Source organism: Phaethon lepturus, unplaced genomic scaffold (genome assembly GCF_000687285.1).
Source record: "Phaethon lepturus isolate BGI_N335 unplaced genomic scaffold, ASM68728v1 scaffold5961, whole genome shotgun sequence".
NCBI lineage: Eukaryota > Metazoa > Chordata > Aves > Phaethontiformes > Phaethontidae > Phaethon > Phaethon lepturus.
The window spans coordinates 2,858-24,957 of record NW_010518342.1 but is presented as its reverse complement, the minus strand read 5'-3'; the positions used below and the strand labels follow the sequence as shown (position 1 = coordinate 24,957).

Sequence of the window (22,100 nt, the reverse complement as noted above, 5' to 3'; positions counted from 1 at the left end):
TAGGGAAAATGGTTTTCAAGAATATATTTAAAGCTGGTGCCTGCAACTATATAGAGAAGATGCCTTCATGGAAAGAAACTCCTAAAACCCATAAAGTTTCTACATACCTAATTCTTCTTTCAACAGCATCTATATGAAGCTGCTTTTCACTTAACAATTTCTTCAGCGATTCAACTTCCCTTTGTTTCTCAAGCAGTTCTTTTTGTAGACGGTAATTTGTTTCCTCCAGAGTTTCACAGAAAGCCTAAAAGACAAAATTTAAGAACATCTTCCATTTAACTTCAGTGGACTGCCTTTATTGGTTTTTCTTTTAGAAATATCAAACCATAACAGAATTGTTGCTGCTTTTCTTTGTATTGATTACTATAAAGAGCTATATAAACTTCAAAAAAAGTTCTGTCCTGAATAAAACAATGCTGCTTTGCTTTGAACAATGAATTTATTATGACAAATTGCAATGCAAATAATTTATTGCATCATTTGTCTCAAGAGAGACTTTTGAAAGAGTTTTCTTGCCTTTGATGCCCAGTCCCTAGTTTTGAACCTTTATGCCTACATGAAACAACATCCCTACTCCCTTTTCCCCTTATACAAGATTTGCTTTCATGTGACTTGGAAATCAATTTCAAAGAGTCTAATTCCCAAGATGCTAGGAATATTTGGATAAGGTGCATGTTCTTCCACTACCTAGGATAAATACAAAGTTGTACAGTTCTGTACCAAATACCTCTTACAAATACAACAATCGTGCAAATCAGAAGACGAATAGAAAAACATTTTGAAAAAGTTTAACAAAACGCGAAGAACACTAACTACTCAACCACGACAAGTATGTTGCATTACTCTGCTGAGCATGACATATATATATAGCTCACGCTGATGAATTTGACAGTGAGCAATCTCAAAACTTAATGTGAAGAGCCAACATACAATGTAACATCCACTGAATGCAGGAAGTGGCAGAAGCGTTGGCACTGAGCCTGCTGATCTATTACTGGAAAGAGCAAATCTAACAACAGTAATGTGCAATTCTGGTTTAATAATTTACATGTTCTCACTAAATAAAAAACCTACATAGGAGGCTTTCTTGGCTTAACATTACACGCAACTAACTACTAATTCCCAGAATCCACTGAATATAAGCATTTTATGAGCTCAGTTAAGAACAATGCTGTTAAGACACTGTTTTCCTAAAGTTTTAAAATGGGCTACAAACACCAAGAAGATCCTATTCTTTGCTTTAACTGAAGCAGACTTATCAACTTTAAAAAAAATTTTCCTGTAATTATACAATTTAAAAAAATGCAGTGTTTTTCAACCCAATAACCATTTTGATTTTTTTTTCCGCTGAGTTTTTATTCATTTTATTGACTCATATAGCAAATTTATCTTGGTTGACAGGCATTGAAGGCATCAGTTAAGCCACAGCTTCATTCACATCTTCTAGAGCTGAGAACACATGGCATGCAATTCATTCTTCACACAGTATTTTTAGTGATTGCTTTAGCAATCATTCCAGTTAAGGAGTCATCCTGTTTCATCCAAACCAATTAAGTGATTTCTAGTGTATTTTGTGAAACTGTTCAGGGTTGCTGATGCCCTACCTAAAAACTGGACATTATTTCCTTCAGAATATAATTAATTTATATTATTTCTACCTTTAGATTTATGCACATGCAAATTTCCCTATTCACAGAATAAATACAAATATTCCACATATGGTGAACTGTTTTATTGTTCTACATAAGAACTAAAAAAAGCCTTTTGGAAAAAACTCATCTCTAGCTGCCCAAGGAAAGGAAGTCACTCTTGACAACTGAATACGAAAACATCAACATATTCTGAAGGATGCCGTAATAGCAGAAAGGTGAACCAAAGCTGAGAAAGACCTATCAGGGAATTGTGTGTAATGAGATCCCTTGCTCCTTGAAGAGCTAGACACCTGGAGTCTGGTACAGTTCTAATACCCAGGGTGGGACCAATTTTCCCTGTAAGTTCTGAAAGGGCAACAGAACTAGGCCAGCTGGAAGAGAGCTTCACTTCCTTCTTCACTGGCTCATGAAACACTGATGGCTGGGAAAGGACCCATGGAAACAATTACCAAGGATATGACAAAAAAAAAAGAAAAAAAAACTGCTTTAGTGAATATTTTGCCTACATTTCTGTGATTAAGTTTTGTAAGACCTAAATGATTTCTAATGGGAGAGGTACCTGTACCCCTCCCAAAAAAGGCAAAATACGTTTTGGCAAGTCCTTATTGAACTGGAATAATAGAATAAACATAGAACAAATAGAGAATATCCATACTTTCCATTATCAGGAAAACAGTAATAGAAGATTTTTTTTTTTTTTTTTTTTTTTTGCAATGCTTTGTTTGACAACAGTAACAGCAGAAAAGTAAAACAGAAGTGATTTTTGAGATATCTTTAAAAATTAACTCCTGGACTAAGTATCTGAACCATAGTGCTTGCTATGTAGTTGGGCACTTGTTAAAAAAAGCGAGGAATGGATATAGATGCTGATATGTAGGAGTTCAGGATCCTAACAGGCAAGAGCAGAGCAAAAAGCAGGACCACAACTATGGATTTTGGGTGAGCAGACTTCAATCTCTTCAGAAATCTGCTCGGAGGGAAGAATTAATGGGAAGCTATCCTGGAGGGGAGAGCAGCCCAGGAGAGCTAATTCATGTTCAAGGATCACCACCTCCAAGCTCAAGAAAAGTCCACCTCAACAAGTAGGAAATCAAGCAAAGGGTGCAGGAGGCCTGTATGGATGAGCAAGGAACTTCTAACGGAACTCAGGTATAAAAAGAAAGTTTACTAGCACTGGAAGAATGGAAAGGTGACCCAGAAGGAATATAGGGCTGCTGTCTCATCTTGCAACGACAGCGTTAAGAAAGTGAAGGCCAAACTGGAGCTGAATCTGGCAAGACATGTGAAAGGAAACAAGAAAGGATTCTACAAGTACATAATCAGCAAAAGGAAGTCTAGGGGAACCATGGGAACCATGCTGAATGGAGTGGGGGAACTTGTGACAAATCACACTGAAAAGGCTGAGGTACTCAGTGCCATCTTTGCCTGTCTTGACTGATAAAACCAGCCTTCAGGAATCCCAGACCTCTGCAACCAGAGGGAAAGACAAGGAAGGCCCAGGACAGACTTACCCTCACTGGAGGAGGACCAGGTCAGGGAGCAGTTAAACCAGACATACGCAAGTCCACGGGGCCTGACAGGTTGCACCTATGAGTGCTGAGGGAGCTGGCTGATCTCCAGCTTGTTGTCCACCATGATCCCAGGGCTCATGATTCAAAGATCATAATCAAAGATAATTAAGGGACTTGAGCATCTTTCATGTGAGAAGAGGATGAGACAGCTGGGACTCCAGTCTGGAGAAGAGAAGGCTCAGGGTGATCTTATCAATGGGTATAAATACCTGATGGGAGGGAATGAAGGAGGAGACAGACTCTTCTCAGTGGGGCTCACTGACAGGACAAGAGACAATGGGCACAAACTAAAAACCAGGAAATTCAACCTGAACACACAAAACCACTTTTTTTACTGTGATAGTGATCAAACACTGGAGCAGGTTTCACAGAAGTTGTCAAGTCTCCTCTGTAGATTATTCAAAACATGACTGGACCTGGTCCTGGACAATCTGCAGTAGCTGACCTGGCTTGAGCAGGAACATTGGACTAGATGATCTCAAGAGGTCCCTTCCTACCTCAACCATTCTGTAATAAAGTGAGGTATCCCTTGGAGACCAGAATTTTATGACAGCTGTGTCTGACGTTATAGAAATGGTTAATAGGCAAAACTACAACAGCACAGATATTTTAATAATTTGTCTAAAATCCTATGGTGAATGAATAACCCTGAGACTTCACCATGGTATGCATGATCAAAATCTCTATGAAGGTGTCACTTAAATTTCTTAATTATCTGAACAAATAATTCCTGTATTTTTTATTTCTTCTCATCAACTTAAATAGTTATGATGAAAAGTGATTGTATAGAAATCAAATACGAGCTTGTAACACAAAAAACCCATACCAAATCCTTCAGATGTACATAGATGTAATTATGTATGTTACATCCTTCAGATGTAGCAAGAGCCAAGGCACTCCCACTTACACACAAAACAAACTAGTAAATATAAATTTAGTTGAAGAAGCAATTCCAAAACACATTATTATTCTATAAAGCAAGGAAACTAAGACAACCTGTTCTAGATAGACTTGGTATAGCTCTGCATGCCAGTGAAACATACTTCTAATAAAACAGGCTGCAGCGTACGGTATTATTTGTTCAATGTGCTCACATGCATGTTGAAAGGCTGCTGTTTTACAACACTACTTAACACTGCTCAGTTAACTGCAAGAATGCTATTTTTGGTGGTCAGAATTAATCCTTTCATTACATTTTATAGCAAGAACATTTTACTGCAAGACCTGAAGTCTAAGGTGTACGCATTGTGACAACATGCTGAATGTAAACCTACAAAAACTCTCCCTATATTCAGTAGTTGCCTTATATAAGTAATTGTCTTAAAAACAAATTTTATCCACTGGTCATAAAATGCAAAAAGGAGGAGATTAAATCTTGGGACAGGGATCAAATACAGCAGTCAAAGATTACCAGTGCACACCAATAATCAGACTGTGTCAGTTTTAGAAATACATTCATTTGCAAATTTTTGTGAAAGAACAGGAATAAAAATATTTCATTCCATACCGTTCAGCAGATTTTACAATATACTAACAGCTACTGCCTTTTGCATTGTCTTTTTATGATACTAGATAGCACTTACCCTGCTCTCTTCTAGACTGTCAAAAGGACCTGGAGGATCATCCAGACAAAGAAATTCTCTCACTGCAAGGCTTTACCAAATAAAAGAGAGTGAATTACTTGACGTACAAAAAAAAAGCAACAATATTTAAATGTGATAATACAAGGGCAGTATTTCTTTAAGGGACACAACCAACCATCCTCAAATTTCCTCCCAAGTATTCAAAATAATGTTAACAGACTATTAAGTCTCAGTTGTTTATGTTAACCAGGGACAGTACTTAATGGGACTTAAGAAGTTGCACAAGTACAGTTAAGAGTTTTCAAACAGAGACTAAGTCAATTTAAAACATGATTTCTCAAATCTTCAGAGAATTTATTGCTACATGACAACTGAGAAGCAAGTTTATCCTTTTGGTATTGAAAAGGTTTGAAAAATAAGTATTTAAAGATGAATTAAAAGGTATGCTGCTAAAATCCATACATAGATCCCTTCAGGAAATACAAGTGGAATAAGCATGGGTATTGAAACATGCTTATGTGTCTCTATTTTGCTAAGATCATAATCCATTGACATATACACAGTATATATATTTTTTATATATATACACACACACAAAGTATATAATTATCTATAACTTGACAAGACTAATAAGTTATAAAAGAATAAGTGACAAGGTTAATGTGCCGTGGATATACTACATAGCATCTCTAAACACACATTTCGAACTTAAAGTTGTGTAAAACTGTGTAACTGTTGTCAACCCCTTCCATGCATTGTTTTGCAAAGGCCCGAAGAAGAAAGTATGTTCAATCCTGTGGTTTACTACAGAGTATTTTGAGCATTTCTCATTCTATCTTCCAAGTTTAAATTATTTTTCACAGAACTCTTCAACATCTCCAAACATGTCTCTTCATACACCTTTCCTGCTGTTAATTCAATCTATAAATAACTTCCAGTCAGAATACTGTATTCACAATTAATTAGCTAGTAACAACTTGCTCGCAATTCCGTGCTTGTACTCACTACTGCAATGAATACACAAAAAAGGAAGATGTGAATCCAAACTAACTCCCTGTCTCTTCCTCCAACCTAAGTCCTGTGGGAAGGTGAAGACAAAAGAAAGTAGTTTTCTGCCTTCTGTTCCTTCTCTCTATTTGAGGCAGATGAAAAATACAAACACAAGAAAGGAAACTTCTTTTACCAAGCTATTACTCTAATGAAACAGCTTCAGATTTAGCAAGCAAAATCGGGAGAGTTTTTTCAGCAAACAGTAATCATTGATTATGCCATCACTTTTAGTTTTAGAAAGGCTCTGAAGAATATGTATCTAAAAATATATCAAACCTTTGTTTTGTTGCGGGATTTTTGTAAGCCTGCTTTCAAGTGCTTATTGCACATGTGAAGATACAGATGGGTTTTTCTGGACAATGGTTGGTGAGAATTCTTGTCTTCGTATCCAGTTTCACCTCATCAGCCTTTATATCAACCTTAAAAAATTTCTCCTATCATCATGATCATTCCTTTCCCCACTGAATCTATGTGACAAACATGAAAAAACCTTCCTTTTCCAAGCCCTCTCCACTGGTTTACATTCATCAATCTATGATCTGTACAAGCCATAGCCTAAACCTGTACTATTTTAAAACAGCTTTTTCCATGTACTCAAATTAATAAAATTCTGCAGCTTAAACCAAGACTACCACTCCAAGTAGCACAAAAAAAAAGATAGATGGCAACAAGTCATTAGTTAAATTATTAGAAAACATAACCTCAAACCAAATGAATATACATTTTCAAGAGCAGCAGGGTTGTTTTTTTCCTCTCCAAATAGTTTAATCTTTTCCGACATGATGCTCAAGTCCACTTTTAATGGTTGAATTGCTCTTTCTATAAAGATGAAAGTTGTGCTGAATGAACTCTAATATCTCTAATGCAGAAGAATTCATTACATGGAAATATGTCTGCTCAGCATTCTTCAACATCTTCATCCTTATTCAATTAGTTCAGCTCAAACATATTTTAAAAGTACTGAATTTCTACATTTTGCTAGTAATTTTATTGTGTTAAAGGGTAACATTAAAATGGCATAACAGGCAGTAATGCTTGTGAGTGAAAAATGAAGTATCTAGAAAAAAAAGTCTCCATACATCATCTGCTTACAAGAGGTGAAACCCAGTTTTTCTTGTTCCCTACAGCTGCTGTCAGAAAACTGTGTCTTTTTCTATCGCTTTTAAAACTTCTTGAAATTGAAAGCTTTAGATTCGTTATTTTACATAAGGAAGCAAGAAACTTCAAGCCCCAGGTCACTGAAAATGTCATTTCTTTAACTAAAATATGCACCTGATGGCATAAACATTCATTTGCAGCCTAGCTTTACTCTGAGAGTCTGCTTTGACCCTGCTCTCCCCTCTATGTGTTACACTTCTTCCCTTCATTTAAGAAATAGGAGAAAATGCTGCCTTAGAAGTATCACAGAAATCTTCTGCAGTATGCAACAAAGATTTCTGTGCGTGGCTTCTTTCTTTGCCCCTATGCTGACACCTTTCTCAAGGGAGGCAGCAATGCCAGTGCACAGCAGCGTTAAAGAAGGGCTGCAAGGGGCAGTGCCACACATGGGAACCCTGGCAAGACTCAACAGCTGACTGAGTTCCTCCCTTCCAAGCTGCTTCTTATACAGGGTGGAGGCAAAGAAGAGCTGTGTCATCTATATAAAGCCAAATGACACTTCTGTTTAGCAGGTTAAACTTCTTTCTCCCACTTTGTAGGTCATATGAAATTTTCTTGAACACATTAAAATCTGTGGGTGGATTTCAATTCGATCTTTCACCAAATCTTCAACAGAGGCAAAATATGAGAAGAAATCCGTAAAACGCAGACTCTAAATTTAGTTGCCTTCATACCACCCTACATTTAATCTTAAAACTAGATTCACAAAGTAGTTTAATTAAAAAAAAGATATACCAAATGAGGTCTCCTAACCCTGAAGGGTGAATTTCCCACTGTCAATATGTGTCAGTGATAATACAGTGCATAAATAGAAATCAAAGAAATTTCTCTATAAAGAGTAAAGGATGATTTGGTTTTGGTGCGACCCAAGCAGTTTGACCTATTTGCAAAACTGCAGAAGTAAGTGGTGAGCTTTTAAGGAGGAAGCAGGGTCAGATGCTCACCACTGCTCACGTAAGGTGCAAATGTTAATTTCTATTAATGGTAACTTTTATTGTCTGATAAGTAGGTGAAGAAAAAAAAAAAATCAGACAGATCAAGTCTTCCTAGTTTTAATCGCTTCCTGAGGAATCCAGACCTTCCATAGATCCAAATATTTAGAACATAAGCCATACCAACAGATTACAAGTTTTTTTTTAATAAACTTAATCTTCATGCAGAGCCTTACACAGTCAAGATCAGAGTTTTCTTCAAAACCACATTTCAGTTAAGTATCTGTTCACAAACCAAAGTGGACAAACTGAGTCCACAAACATTTAAATTCCCTTTTGTATCTGATGAGTGATGCAGTCTAGAAGTTATGTTTTGGGTTTTTTTGCCTTAAATTGTGACAAACACTATTTTGCCCAATATGGACCACCATCAAGATACAAACAAGGTAGCTGAAATGCCAAACTAGCTTTAACAACAAGAAGCATAAAGCCTTCGCATCTATTCAAGCAGACAAAGTCCATCCAGCTCACTAGTCTGTTTCCAGCAGCATAACTGACATTTAGAGAAGAATTTCTTCTTTTTGGCACACCTATCATTTTGTAATTTAGTAATCAGGAAGTTCTTAAACTTCTCAGCCGCATATTTCACACATATAATCATGTTTAATAGCCGCTGACAGAGAAACTCAGAGGTTGATCCCAATTTCTTTTTGAAACCATTTAAGCTTTCTGTCTCTGACATCTCACAACAAAGCTCTGCAATTCAGTGTGACATACTGAGTGATGACTATGAATCATCCAAAATATTAACATCCATTACTCACCTTCCCTATCCACTTGATGATTTCGTATACCCTGTTTAGCCAGCCCTTTCCCAAGATGACAGAATAAAAAACAACAGAACTCCTCTTGCCAGGAAGTTTGTCTGTAGCTTCATCTGCTCTTGCTTCCTTTCTCTGTACTTCTGGCAGACTCTCTTTTGAAACTGAATGCTGTATTTTAGCACTGGACTATATGGAAGTACAATTCAGACTCCCACAACAGTATTTTTTTTTTTAACTTCCTCTTCAGTAATTTTTATGTAACTTTTTGATTATTTCTGAACACCGAACTGATTCAGAAAATTGCATCAATACCGATAGGTATTTTCCAGGTTGTAAAACACAACTGATTTTATGATTTCTGTATGTATGTACTGTACGATAATTTTGCACTTCATGACATGAAAATTAATGTTAGACACTCAGTGCCTCAGGATCCTTCTACAATACTTCATAATCTCATTGTTCATTCCCTTTTCCAGACGATTCCCAGATATTCTGAACATCAGTCTCCATAACTGTGATCCAGCTTTCCATATGTAAGACCCCTAAATTTCCGTCAATTCTTTTCCCTCTGCCTTTCAACCCATTTTATATGAGCTCCCTCATAACTACCTGTTAGATAGATTTCCCTCTGCAAAAGACATTATTGCTTTGCCAAGTATTATTTTTGTTTACCTGCCTACCACTTTAGGGTTTTTATTACAAGCAGTACCAAAAGTCAAACTGGCTAATCTCTAGTTTCCAGACTCAACAGTCAAATGCCCTATAAAAATGTGTCAAATGTAGTAATAGCCATTCTACTAAAAAGTAAAGTAGATATGAGCATTATACGGTCTCACACCACAGCTCAGTAATTTTATATTTTAGTTCATTTAAAATTCTTGAGGGAATGCTATTTGATCTAGAGAATTTCTTACTCTTTGTTTTTAATGTAAAGTTTCAGATGAAGACTGTTCCTCAGACTCATTCCTCAAAGAATCTCTGGTACAGCAGCCTCACAATTGTTCTATTTCTGGTGTTGGAAAAGGTTTTTAGAACTAACTGCTCTGCCTCTAGAAACTAGCTTACTAGATTAAAATGATTTTACATTTAATTTACCAGAATTATGTTCTACTCATCTTCCAGCTTTGGAAGAATCTTCCACTTGATATGAAAAAAGATATTGTTCAAAGAAACTTCCGTACTTTGTTGCTTAAACACATTATGTTTTTTAGACTCTTCTTAAGCCTTTTTTGATTTGTGGTTTACATTTACGCATGCAAAGCAATCTATAAAGGTACTTCTATTACTATCATGTCATGTGTCATAAAAACTTCAAGTTTAATACACATTTTAAGAACTAATCACATAAAGAGTAGGTACTTCCCAGTGAAAGCCTAACGTTTAATCTCAATATAAATTAACAATGTATCAGTTCTGCACTCAGCACACAGAAGTAATATTTTACCAGTAAACTGTGAATAGTCTAACATTTAAAATATTACAAGTTTTAGTCAGTAGGTAATCATGTACAATTGAAAATATTGCAATTCCCCTTTTTTGCTTACATTAAGATAGTATTAATTTAATAGGACACCAAATAATTCACATAATGTCCAAATACACAATGTGAATGTTAATGAAATTCCTTACTATGGCCCTCAAAGATATACTGCTAGAGTCTAGAAGCCTATATGAGGAGTTTGAGAAAAAACACACACACACACACACACACACAATCACAATCCAGAATCAAAGTTTAATCACATACCAGTTAGCAATATCTTTGTGAGCTACCAGGTTCTGGAGGAATGCTTGTAGTCCCAACTGTCGATCTTCCAAGAAGTCAGGATTATAATTATCCTTGAACCAGCGCTTTGGTGGAAGGGCCAACCGAAAGCCCGGAAACATATCTTTTAGCTGAAACAGAAATCAAAGCCAAAAGAAAAAGTATTTAAAGTAGTACTGGATTTGACACTGAAGGCACTGACTTCACTCAGAGTTACAGGATCTTTCTGTCTTTTGCTAAGTTTGAGCACAAGGTTAAGTGTCAACCGTAAGTACAATCCAAATTATAGCATAAATTGTGGACACAGTTCTGTCACTTGCCGTGCTGCAATCAAATGACCTCTCAAATTTACCATATAAAAATAGGAATGAAAAACTTTGTTTGTTATTTAATGTCTCTGAGTCTGCTATTTAATGCCTTTGAGTCAGTGAATATAAGAAAATTTTAAGTATCAGGTAAGTAAGCATTTCAGTGGTGTTTCTTCTAAAGTACTTGGGGATAGTAAGTACTATACAGATAATATATGAAGCCCATTACAGACCTATATATAACTCTGCAACCTGTCTTCTTTGGGGGGCTAACAAGATTAATTACAACACATGCATGCGATACTTCTAGTAGATAGTAGCTCCTTGTACACCCAGAATATTAAAATTTCAATATGCATGGATGTGGCTCAAACCCTAGTACTAACATGCAACACTGTATTTATGAGTTACTTAAATAGTAATGGGGTATACTCAACGTCAGAAATACCTAGAATTTTTCTTTGAATTCAGAAATGAAATACGCAAGTGAATGGAAGCATAACATTATATAATGATGGATCTGTCCAAGGATGCTAATTAATTATTTTTCTAATATGCATGAAGATTAAAAAAATTAACCCTTTCATAAAAAGCAATTACGTTTTTTGCAAAATGCCTTTTCTCAGAAGGGATGCTTGGCACAGAAAATTCCTGAAGATTTACAAGCAACAGGAAAAAGCAAACAGGTTTTACAAAATCTAATGTTCCTCAAACAGCCACAAGAATTGTTTCAACTTTTTCTGAAGACAGGGTCAAGCCAACTTCTGTCAGTGATGTATTGCATACACCTAATATATTTGTATGAGTGTTCCAGTGATAGGGATTCCAGAATCTGCCTTGAAAACAGTTTAGCACTCAATGTTTACACAGATGTGAGCTAATTCTTCAGTAGGTGTCTTGATCCTTGCACAGCAAAATTTAAGCCTTCTGACAATAAGCTTTATTTAACTATTCTTTATAGGCTCTTGGGAAAAGCTAATGGGTAGCTCTTTCAGCAGATTAAATTTCACCACAACTAGGGTGGTGAAAAACTGGCACAGGATGCCCAGAGAGGTGGTAGCTGCCCCATCCCTGGAAACATTGAAGGTCAGGTTGGACAGGGCTCTGACCAACCTCACCTAGTTGAAGATGTCTGCACTCACTGCGAGGGTTGGACTAGATGACCTTTGGAGGTTCCTTCCAACCCAAACTATTTTATGATTCTATGAAATACTAGTTTCTTATTTATAGAATGGTTTATTGTCAAAGCCTTGCTCTATTTCTGCATTTAATTATTTAAGTATATGTTTTTCTCCTCTCTTACTGGATTTCATCTTGATATTAGACTCTTCTTGATATTTTTGATTTTATCTGTGATTATACAAAGTTCCTTCACCTCTTACCAAGTTATTATTAACCCAATATAAGTAAGGATCCCCTGTGCTCCACAACCCCTCTTAAGAATGAGTTCCTGTGTTAGCTGTAGAGAGGACCACAGATAACCATTGCTGGGAAAGATTTTCAACCACACAGATTTCTCCTTAATGGTAATTTCACTTGTCTGGTTATGTAGATCATGTAATTTACCTCTAAGGAAAGAGTATGCCTATCCACAGATTACTCCTTTTGTGGATGAAGAGAGTATGAGAAAGCTAGCTGCTGTCAGCAGACAATATTCAACAGCACGGTCCTGGGGCATTCTTTCTTGAACACTCCTCAGACATAGCAGGAAAAACAGTGGGTCAGACAAGTTATGCTGGCTGTGATCACTCGCTTGGATCCACCATCTTTTCTAGATGTCTCTCCCATACATCATTACATAATAGATGATGCATGTCACATGAGGCACAGTCTCGGGGAGAAATGGTTAACTTCCTGGTTCTTAAGACTGGCCATTTCATTATTTGTTCAACATCTCTACCAGCATCGTAATAAACTTTACAAAGTTCTTTCCCCACCATTTTTTGAGACAGATGAGTATTATTCACATACTTCTTCAATCCATTAGGTGTTCTGTTGGGTGTTGGACTAGATGACCTTTAAAGGTCTCTTGCAACCCAAACTATTCTATCATTCCATGAATCTTAACGAACAAAACCTATGCACCTAGCCAACCATCTGTATTTTAGCCTCTGCTCCTATCCCCTCAAATTCTGTCATATTCCAGCATCTACTGAGATTAAAATTGTTGTTATTACTACAGCAAAATACAGTATTTCAGTCTTTGCAGTATCATTTACTATTTGCTTCCCATAGTTTGCTCTCAAGTAATGGATTTGTTACTTTACTGCCTCCATCCCTTACTTCTGTCTCTAATGATTTATAGACCTTTACCTATTGCTTTTAGCATCCTGTGACAGTCCATCTTGCATCTCAGCACTTCTGCCTTCGTCTTTAGAAGTCTACTACTCTCCCTGTGCTGACCTCTATCTGTATTTTTTTAAATTAATTTTGGCTGTGAGATCACTATGTGGCTTCTAGTGTACCCATATTGACAACATATCTTTCCTTTACATTAGGTTACTTTGCTATCATCTTCTATTTGTCTTCTTTCAGTAGGTATATAGTTTTCATAACCTTTTCATTGCCTGGAAAGTAGATAGCTTTGACATTCAAAGGATTTGTTGCTCACATTTGAAATCTGTTCAAGTCTTAACTGCTGCTGCAGGTTTAATTCATAAAAGGAGAGTTCTTGGTTTTGAGCTCTTTCATTCCCTTTCTTTTCTATTTTATTAGCTGTTCCTTACTAAAAATGTTTCAGAAACTAGTGGAAGTACAAAATACTTTCTAGGATCCTACTGCTGTTTATTTTGCCGTATTTGTTTTCTTTGAGAGACAGGGCAAATAAAGAATGCTATTACTAAGTTCACTAGCTGCTTCTATTAATTAGCTGAGCTGCATTAATTCATCTAGTCCTGATTTTATCTATGCATGTCCCCATCATGAAACTGTCCCTGTTCTCTTATGTTCTCCATTTTTAGCCACTGCCAAAGTCCAACTCAGTTCAGTTTGGACTTGCAAGTAACTATATGCCTGACACATACAAAACATACTGCTCTTTCATCTTTACCTGGTCTTCCTGAAAAGACATTCCCCCTCTGTTAATATTTCAAGCTGTTTCACATAGTGATCTATCATTCAATTCAGTTGGCATTTAATGCCAAGTTTCTAATACCATTTCAGAGAATTAATAGTTTGCCACCAACCACAAGAAAGACGGTAAGGAAAAGGGTTTATGAGATAGTATTTCCCTTGTTTATATTGGATTTCTACGAGATGGGGTACAGAAATATCTTGAAAGTATACATGCATGCAACTTCATGTCTGTATTTGTCATTAGGTAACAAGTAATTGCAAGCATTGCATCATGCCTTTTGATCCACTGATGCACGCATGTAACTATTACTCTTCAGTTCGTAAGAGATGCTTTTTATAACGGAGAAATGCCATCTTGAGGAACTGAAGTGTACCATAATTCTGAAACCTCTAGAGAATTACAAAACAGTAACAAAGTAAAAGTTTACATGTATAGTGAAAGATGAAAAAGCTTCAGTGAAACAAGGGAAAAATAAAGTTCCTCCCTTTAAACAGAAATCCTAATACCTGTAAATAGTGCTAGAAGCCAAGCAGCCAAGCATTTTTGTCAAAGATCTAACAGCAAAGATTAAGGACTTCATTTGTAAAATCTAAATATTTATTCTAAAATGAATACCTGTGGCATTTTATTTTTTCAAACCACTGATAACCACACTAAAAGTCAATGCATGTAAGCCAGTTCTTAGCCTAAATCTGACATAGCTGACCAAAATACAAAGTGTTGTATGACTTGACTTCTGCAATTTGAGTTGAAATCCACAGAACATCATAATCTCAAAAGAAGTCAGGCTTTTGCCAACACCAAGGCATTCCTTAATTTAGATAGGCTGAATTAAACCGCAGAAATTTATTCAGAAAGAAATCTCTAAACTAATACACATTCAACAATTTGTGGTAGTTTTAGACTGCGCTGCTGTTTTAAAGGTAGCCTAAAAGATACCTAAACAGGTCAAACCAAGAACCTAAAGAAATATATAGGTTCAAATCCATATTCAAAATTTCAGCAGAATTAAATTCTTAGTTGATTAAGCACATTGATCCAAGAAGAGAAAAGGTATACCAAAACCCCCTTATTACAGGTAAAAAAAGTATTAAAAAGTTACAAGTTCGAACATGAAAGAACATAATAGAATAAAACGTGTTAAACTTAAGAATGATCTTTCCTTTTAGGACTGGACAGTTGAACAAAGGAAAGTGTAATTCTGTTTTTCTACTTTTATGCTTCTATAGAAGTAATGGTAAATGGGATAGCCAAACGTTATTTACCAATTCAAAAACCTTGTACTTTTTAGACAAACTTTTTTTTTGTCAAATGTTCTAAAAAATATTAAGTTCCTGACACAGAATTCCTATTTACCTGGCATCTCTGTCTTCAGCTTTAAAGATCTGATGAAATATTTCACAATTAACTTCAAAGATGCTAAAAACAACTGAAGAGTGACCAACATACAAAGAACTTATGTTCATGAAACTTCAGTTTTATCATGAAGAAAGCAGAATTTGTTGTGCTGAAAAGAACTGAATAATTATTGGATCATTCCTGCAAAAGAATACAGGCCCCAGTTCTATTTCCATGCAGGGGATACAACTATTAAAAAGTTAATTTCCTTTATCACATAGAATAGGAATAAATATAAAGTATGAAGCACACTAACAGCTTCAGATGAAGAAATATTTTCTTTACACTAACTATATTTGTTTCATGTATCTTTGAAAAAAAGAGGAATCATATGTTTTTTTATTCATTAATATCATATGTGTTTTATATGCAGGGAAAAAAAAGAAAAGAAAAAGGTGACAAAAATGTTAGACACAAAGAAAATGAAACATGAAAAAAAAAGTGAGGCAAATTAGCTGAGAATTTACCAGTGTGTAATTCTCACCTTGTCATTAAGCCTGGAGAAGTCAGTGTATCGTCTGAAAACCACCCAACTTTCCTCTGGACTTCTTTTTACTAGTATTTTGTATACCTGTGTGGAAAAACAGGAGTATCAGAAAAATGTGCAGAACTTCACGCTGCATTGGCTGGAAGGCTGATATTATCCTTTATTTCTTAATGAAACAAACCTCATAGATAAAAATATAATCCTTAATTGGATTTTTTTTTTAATTATCAGTACAAAGATTATAAATTAATTTCAGAATTTAACGGAGGAGTTTCTATAATTCCTAAATACAGTTAGCTATTTTCTGTCTATAAAAAAGGGTTTGTGAAATTGCATCCAGATTTCTTCCCCAGGAAAAAACAAGACTCATTTATCAAAAAGGTAAGTGAAGTATGTTTTAGTGACCTACTTTAACCTTTGCTGAATTACAGTTTTACTCATTAATTCTCAAGACCACTCTCTTTTTAAAATGATTGTAATAATCAGTTACTGAGTGTTACATTGTTTTAAAATATCTCATCTGACTTGTTTCACAAGGAAGAGTGATGCAGTTTAAAAATAACATCCTGCTTTGGTTCCATTTGTCTCGAACATTAGGTTTTGTCTTTCCAGGCAGAATACGACCACATCCGTAGATAACTGCATCAGAACAATTATACTAGTACTGTAGAACTGAAGTAATAGATCCTTTGAATCAGATTTAGCAAGACAACAGGACAGCAGTACCATTCTCCTATTTAAAACCAAATGGATAAATAAATATAATAATAAAAATCAAACCGTTATCTTTTAGGAGGATTGATACTCAAATGCCCGAACATGATGAATCTAACACCACACAACTTCAACTAGAAAATATTAATCCGGTGTCCAGAAAAGAAGGTTTCTCATGTCACAACCTTACTTTCTGCAATGTAAGGAAAAAGCGGCTCTGCAACTGTACTAAGTTACCTTTCCCAATCTAGGTGTTCTCTAGTTAAAACTAGTAACATACACAGAAGAAAAGGGTATTTTTGGAATCATAAAAAAAAATCCCTTATAAGCATTTAACTGATACTGTTTAAAACATTTTCTAATCTGTTACTTAGTAAAATCTTCCCCAGTATTTCATGTTTTCACAGCCGGTTGTCTTAGCCAATAAAAGTATTTCTCTTGTTGCAGTCCCAGCATGCGATAACTACAGTGCTAGCCAACTTCTGTACATTTGAGAGACTGTTTTTAGCAATTTTGTATTCTGTAATGTATGAAGCTGCAGACAGTTGCACAAACTGCATGTAACTATGGTGCAAATTAAAAGCAATTTTTCAGCAAGTATTTCTCTTATCTACATTTTAAACACAGAATTCCACTTCTACGCAGCAGCATCTATGGAAGTAATGTGCTGTGATTGAGGCAGTATTTCAGTCATTAACAAAAAGCTATCAGCTTTTAAAATTCAGGCTGCAAGACACACCTGTGAAGCCAGCATTAAAAAGTAATTCTTCTCTCTTACATTTTCTGTATAAATGTTTGTCCAAATATTTTAGCTTTCTTGTCATACCAAAAGTATAAACAGAATTTTATTAAAAAAAAAATCATAGAATGTTTGGGTTAGAAGGGACCTTATAAGGTCATCTAGTCCAAGCCCCCTCCAGTCAGCAGGGACATCTTCAATGACATGGGGTTGCTCAAAGCCCTGTCCAACCTGACCTTGAATGTTTCCAGGGATGGGGCAGCTACCACCTCTCTGGGCAACCAGGGCCAGTGTTTCACCACCCTCATTGTGAAAAAGTTCTTCCTTATATGTAGTCTAAATCTACCCTCTTCTACTTGAAAACCATTACCCCTTGTACAATCACAACAGGCCCTGCTAACAAGTCTGTCCTCATCTTTCTTATAAGCCTCCTTTAAGTACTGGAAGGCTGCAATGAGGTCTTCGTGGAGCCTTCCCTTCTCCAGGCTGAACAACCCCAACTCTCTCAGCCTGTCCTCAGAGGAGAGGTGATCCATCCCTTTGATCATTTTGGTGGCCCTCCTCTGGACCCACTCCATCAGGTCCATGTGTTTCCTGTGCTGAGGGCTCCAGAGCTGCATGCAGGACTCCAGGTGGGGTCTCACCAGAGTGGAGTAGAGAGGCAGAATCACCCCCCTCGACCTGCTGGCCATGCTTTTTTGGGTGCAGCCCAGGATACGGTTGGCCTTTTGGGCTGCGAGCTCACATTGCCAGTTCATGTCCAGCTTTTCATCCACCAGTACCCCCAAGTCCTTCTCAGCAGGGCTGCTCTCAATCCCTCCATCCCCCAGCCTGTAGTGATACCGGGGGCAATTCATAAAGCAGAACTGCTATATAAAATTGTGAAGACTCTTTGCTAGTACACAGCAAAACATAGAACAAGAAGCTTTGGAATATGCTTGCTGATTTACTGATTTACTTGCTGATCAGTATTCTATTCTTTTATTCTACTAAAAGTACTCAAAATACATTGCTTACAAATGCACATGTGAAAAAAATCCAGGTATTCTGATCCTCACTTTGAATGGTTTCTAGGTAAGTACTAGACCACTTAAAAAGTCTTCACAAATTATGATCATAAAGAGTGCAATCAGCTTGTTGATTACTTGTAAAAAAAAAAAAAAAAGGTCAACCTAACCCAAACATTTTTGGTTTTCTTGACAAAGTTTAAAAAAGTTTTGGTTTTGTTCCTTTTCTTTTTTTCTTTTAAAGATTTGTAATTAGTAAACAAGAAAAACTAGATCACCACAAAAACAACTGTCACTTCCTTCATACAACTTTTTGGAAAAAACTACAAATTCATTCAACAAATTCAAGCAACTCCAGTCAATCCTGAATTGCCTTATTCCTCAAATACAAAATATTCAATGAAAACATGCCAATATTTAGTAACATTCTCTGGCTGATTCAGCACCTCATTGTAATTTCTAGTTGACTTAAAAAAAAAAAAGGGAAGTGCTAATGTAACATTCCCAGACTTCCAACTCATCTGAGACCAAAAACAGAGATGTTTTTCAGTCTAGGTTTTTTCTCCCATAAGCTTCATCGGCTATGTACTCTGCCATGCACTAACATTGAATTCTTGAAGTTAGTACATCACCCAGCTTAAATAATTCAGATTCATATTTTTAGGAACTATGAGATGCTAACAAACAGTAAAAAAGTTCAGCAGTTCAGTCTCCTCTCTTTTACAGATTATTTCAATTTATATTTCCAGTGTCTTCCATCTCATTGATTTTGCATTGCAGAAGCAACCAAAATTACTTGCTGGTTTTAATGCACAATAGCAAGCTTATTTTCAACATTCAACTGAAAACAAACAATTATGTGCTTTCAGAAACAAACATGGCAACCAAAGTGAATTCAGAAAGAGCAAAAGCATTTTAACAATGAAGAACATTTCATTTGTACTGTAACCTGGCTTTCTACACACAGTAACAATATTGACTCCTTCGTCCTGGCATATTTTCAGACTAACGCATGTCTATCTAACAATACTGATCATTGTTTTAAAGGTATTTTTATTCTACACGTAAAAAAAAAATTGGCTTTTCTCTTTAAGTTACTATGCGTGAAGATGTTAGAAACTGAAAAACTTATGACATGTTATCATTCTCAGGTAATAAAATCAGCATTATTTAATTCTTTGCAAAAAGGACTTGATGATTTTACTACTATTTGAACTGTCATAAGGGCACTTTCCTAATGTAAAAGGAAAATAGGGGAAAAAATTTGTCTATTTCCTCCTCCTTACCTATTTGTGATTAATATTGCTCTCCTGACATAATTAATAAATAATTAATAACAAAGAACTTCCATCAGTCCCACAAGCATTGCTGAATTATCTCAAGGAAATGTTTCAACCACATCCACAAAAAGGCACAAATGCCTTAATATATTTATGGCATGTGGAAAAAAGTTCAATTGTCATCTACAGTACACTTTGAGGAAAATCAATACAAATCAGTTAAGCTGGTGTTCTGACATGAGTTACTGTATATGTGACATCTCATGGATGTTTTCAGAATGGTTTTCAGAAACTAAACCTAGCAATGCAAGAAGCTGAAAACTACGTGCTTTCACTTTGATGCAAATGTTGGATGTTACTAATAACTCTAAAAGGCAGATATCAGGGTATCTTACAATTCACTTAAAGTAAAACCTTATTTAAGATGTTTAACTATCTAGAACTTCTACAAGTTCAATTTCATAAGGAACTGTAACTTTGCAGGGAATTCCTGACTTTTCCAGCAGAAATTGACACCTGAAGTAAAATGTGTTCCTTCTATTCCATGTATGCAATTACAGGAAAGACTGCTTCCGAGTCTCAATCTTCCCACCTGTAAAATGGGAATGATAATTTTTCCTGTCAGATGGCAGTACTTTGAAGCTAAACTGATATTTGTAAAGTACTCCAACATCCCTGAACTGCAGGATTAGTTACTGAAAAAGAATGCAAAATACATCCAATTGTTATTTTGTCATTACAGGATAAACTATACTATCCCCAACACTTACAGTGAATTTTGCCCTTTCCTCCATCACCTCATAACCCAGTATAGTAGGCGTGGACGGTCGATCTTCCCAGCTCCTGGAATCTGCATTCTGCTCTAGTTCTTCTATGGGCTGAGTACAGTATTCTATGGATGTATCCATACCTGTAAATTTAGTCCTAACAAGTGGACTACTACAAACAGATGATGTAGAACCAATCTGGTCAGGCACGCTCATCTTTTTAAAACTACCAATTGTAGAGTCCTCCAGCTGTCCTTTTGAGGAGCTGGAACTCGTTGAGATGCTCCCAAAAGAAGAACTTCTTTGGTTTCTGTTTGTAAAGCTGGAGGATGAACTTCCGATAGGAATAGGAACAGGAACGTACGGTGTTGCCATCCTTCATGAAAAAATCCCTCAGTTTTTGGTCCAGGAGTTTAAGGTTCATTCACTCTATAAGCCATGTTTTCTCTTCTTTTCAAGAACAGTATCTGCAGTGAAGGACAGAAAATATTGTAATTTTTAAGCAAAAGCAACACTAAGATACTGCTTTGGAAGAATGCATATCAGCATTGAGATGGTACACAGCAGTATTGATGGTTAATTTTCACACGAATTTTGCTTCATAAAATGATGCTTTTAAATGACATGTCTATAATTTGACAGACAGCTTTACAGGAGTTCTTTCACAGCTATTAAAATTAAAATGACAGAAAGCTAAAGTAAGATTACAAAAATCTTTTTATCCTTTATGATTACGTGCTCTTCTGTTGAAATAGTCAGCAATTTTTAGGGAACTCTAAGAAACTGCTGTAGTTTTAGTGGCTGTTTAGTATAAGCAGTACCAAAGCTTTTCTCAGAATTGCTTCTGTAAGATATCCGGAGCAGACTACCTGAGCCAAACATGCATGCAACAATATACATGACATGAATCAAAAGACACCACAATACACAAATTAAGTGAAAAACATATTTGCATCTATTACATATTCACTGAAGTATAATGGATGTGTTTTTAAAGCCAAATATTTTTCCAAAACAACTCTGTTGCATACAACACTGCAGACACTTGTAACAATGTTAGCTGGGCACATTTTCTGTAGCTTGAATTGGAGCAATTAAGTTTTACAAGGATGCACATCAAAAGCAGTGTTGTAACAGCAGCTAGTTTTTCATTCCAGCAATTTAAAATGGGTAAAACAAGTTCAGGGGAAAAAAGATAAATAAGAGATTTGATATTTTTTTCTTGAAGAAAAACATTTCAAGACAAAATTCATCTTTTGTGTGCACATTTCTAAAAAAAAGCAAAACAAAATTAAGACAGTAGCATTCAACTGCCTAACAAGCACCACCTCCTCATTTTAACAAACTACTCACAGAAGAGGTCTTAGAAGTTGCAAACTAGATGCCAGCTCTTTGGATTAATAGGATTTAAGTCACCACCCATTTCACCCAAGAGTATACCAATCAACCACGAGGTTGCAGGCAGCTGTGAAACGGGAAACCATCAACCCGATTCATGTCATATACATAATCAATCATCTACTGGAGCAAAAAACAAATGAGTTTCCTAATTGCCAGGATGAAGTGATGCTTTAATTCTCTTCGTGTAAATAAATCTTAGAGAACATGAATAAGGAAATAAATATGAAATGAACCAGCATCAACAAGAACCACCGAAAAAAGCTCTTGAAAGAATTCATTGAGTGAAGGAAAAACCAAACCTCCTCATCCTTTCAGCTATATAAGGAAATCTTCACACACTCTGTATGTCCAAAAGCTCAGGGAGCTTGACCAACAAGAACAAATT

At 35.9% G+C, this 22,100-nt stretch overlaps 1 protein-coding gene across 1 annotated transcript in view; it reads right to left on the bottom strand.

Moving 5' to 3' along the window:
• Positions 1-20,785, bottom strand: part of SNX16 (sorting nexin 16) — a 24,809-nt gene extending 4,024 nt beyond the window's left edge. The window contains exons 1-5 of the mRNA XM_010296695.1: positions 20,318-20,785; positions 15,805-15,891; positions 10,521-10,669; positions 4,807-4,876; positions 108-244 (exon numbers count right to left, since the gene is read on the bottom strand). Of these exons, the coding sequence (XP_010294997.1) occupies positions 108-244; positions 4,807-4,876; positions 10,521-10,669; positions 15,805-15,891; positions 20,318-20,689 (815 nt within the window). The 5' untranslated portion in view covers positions 20,690-20,785. The remainder of the gene's footprint in view (positions 1-107; positions 245-4,806; positions 4,877-10,520; positions 10,670-15,804; positions 15,892-20,317) is intronic.
• Between the last annotated feature and the right edge of the window lie 1,315 nt (positions 20,786-22,100).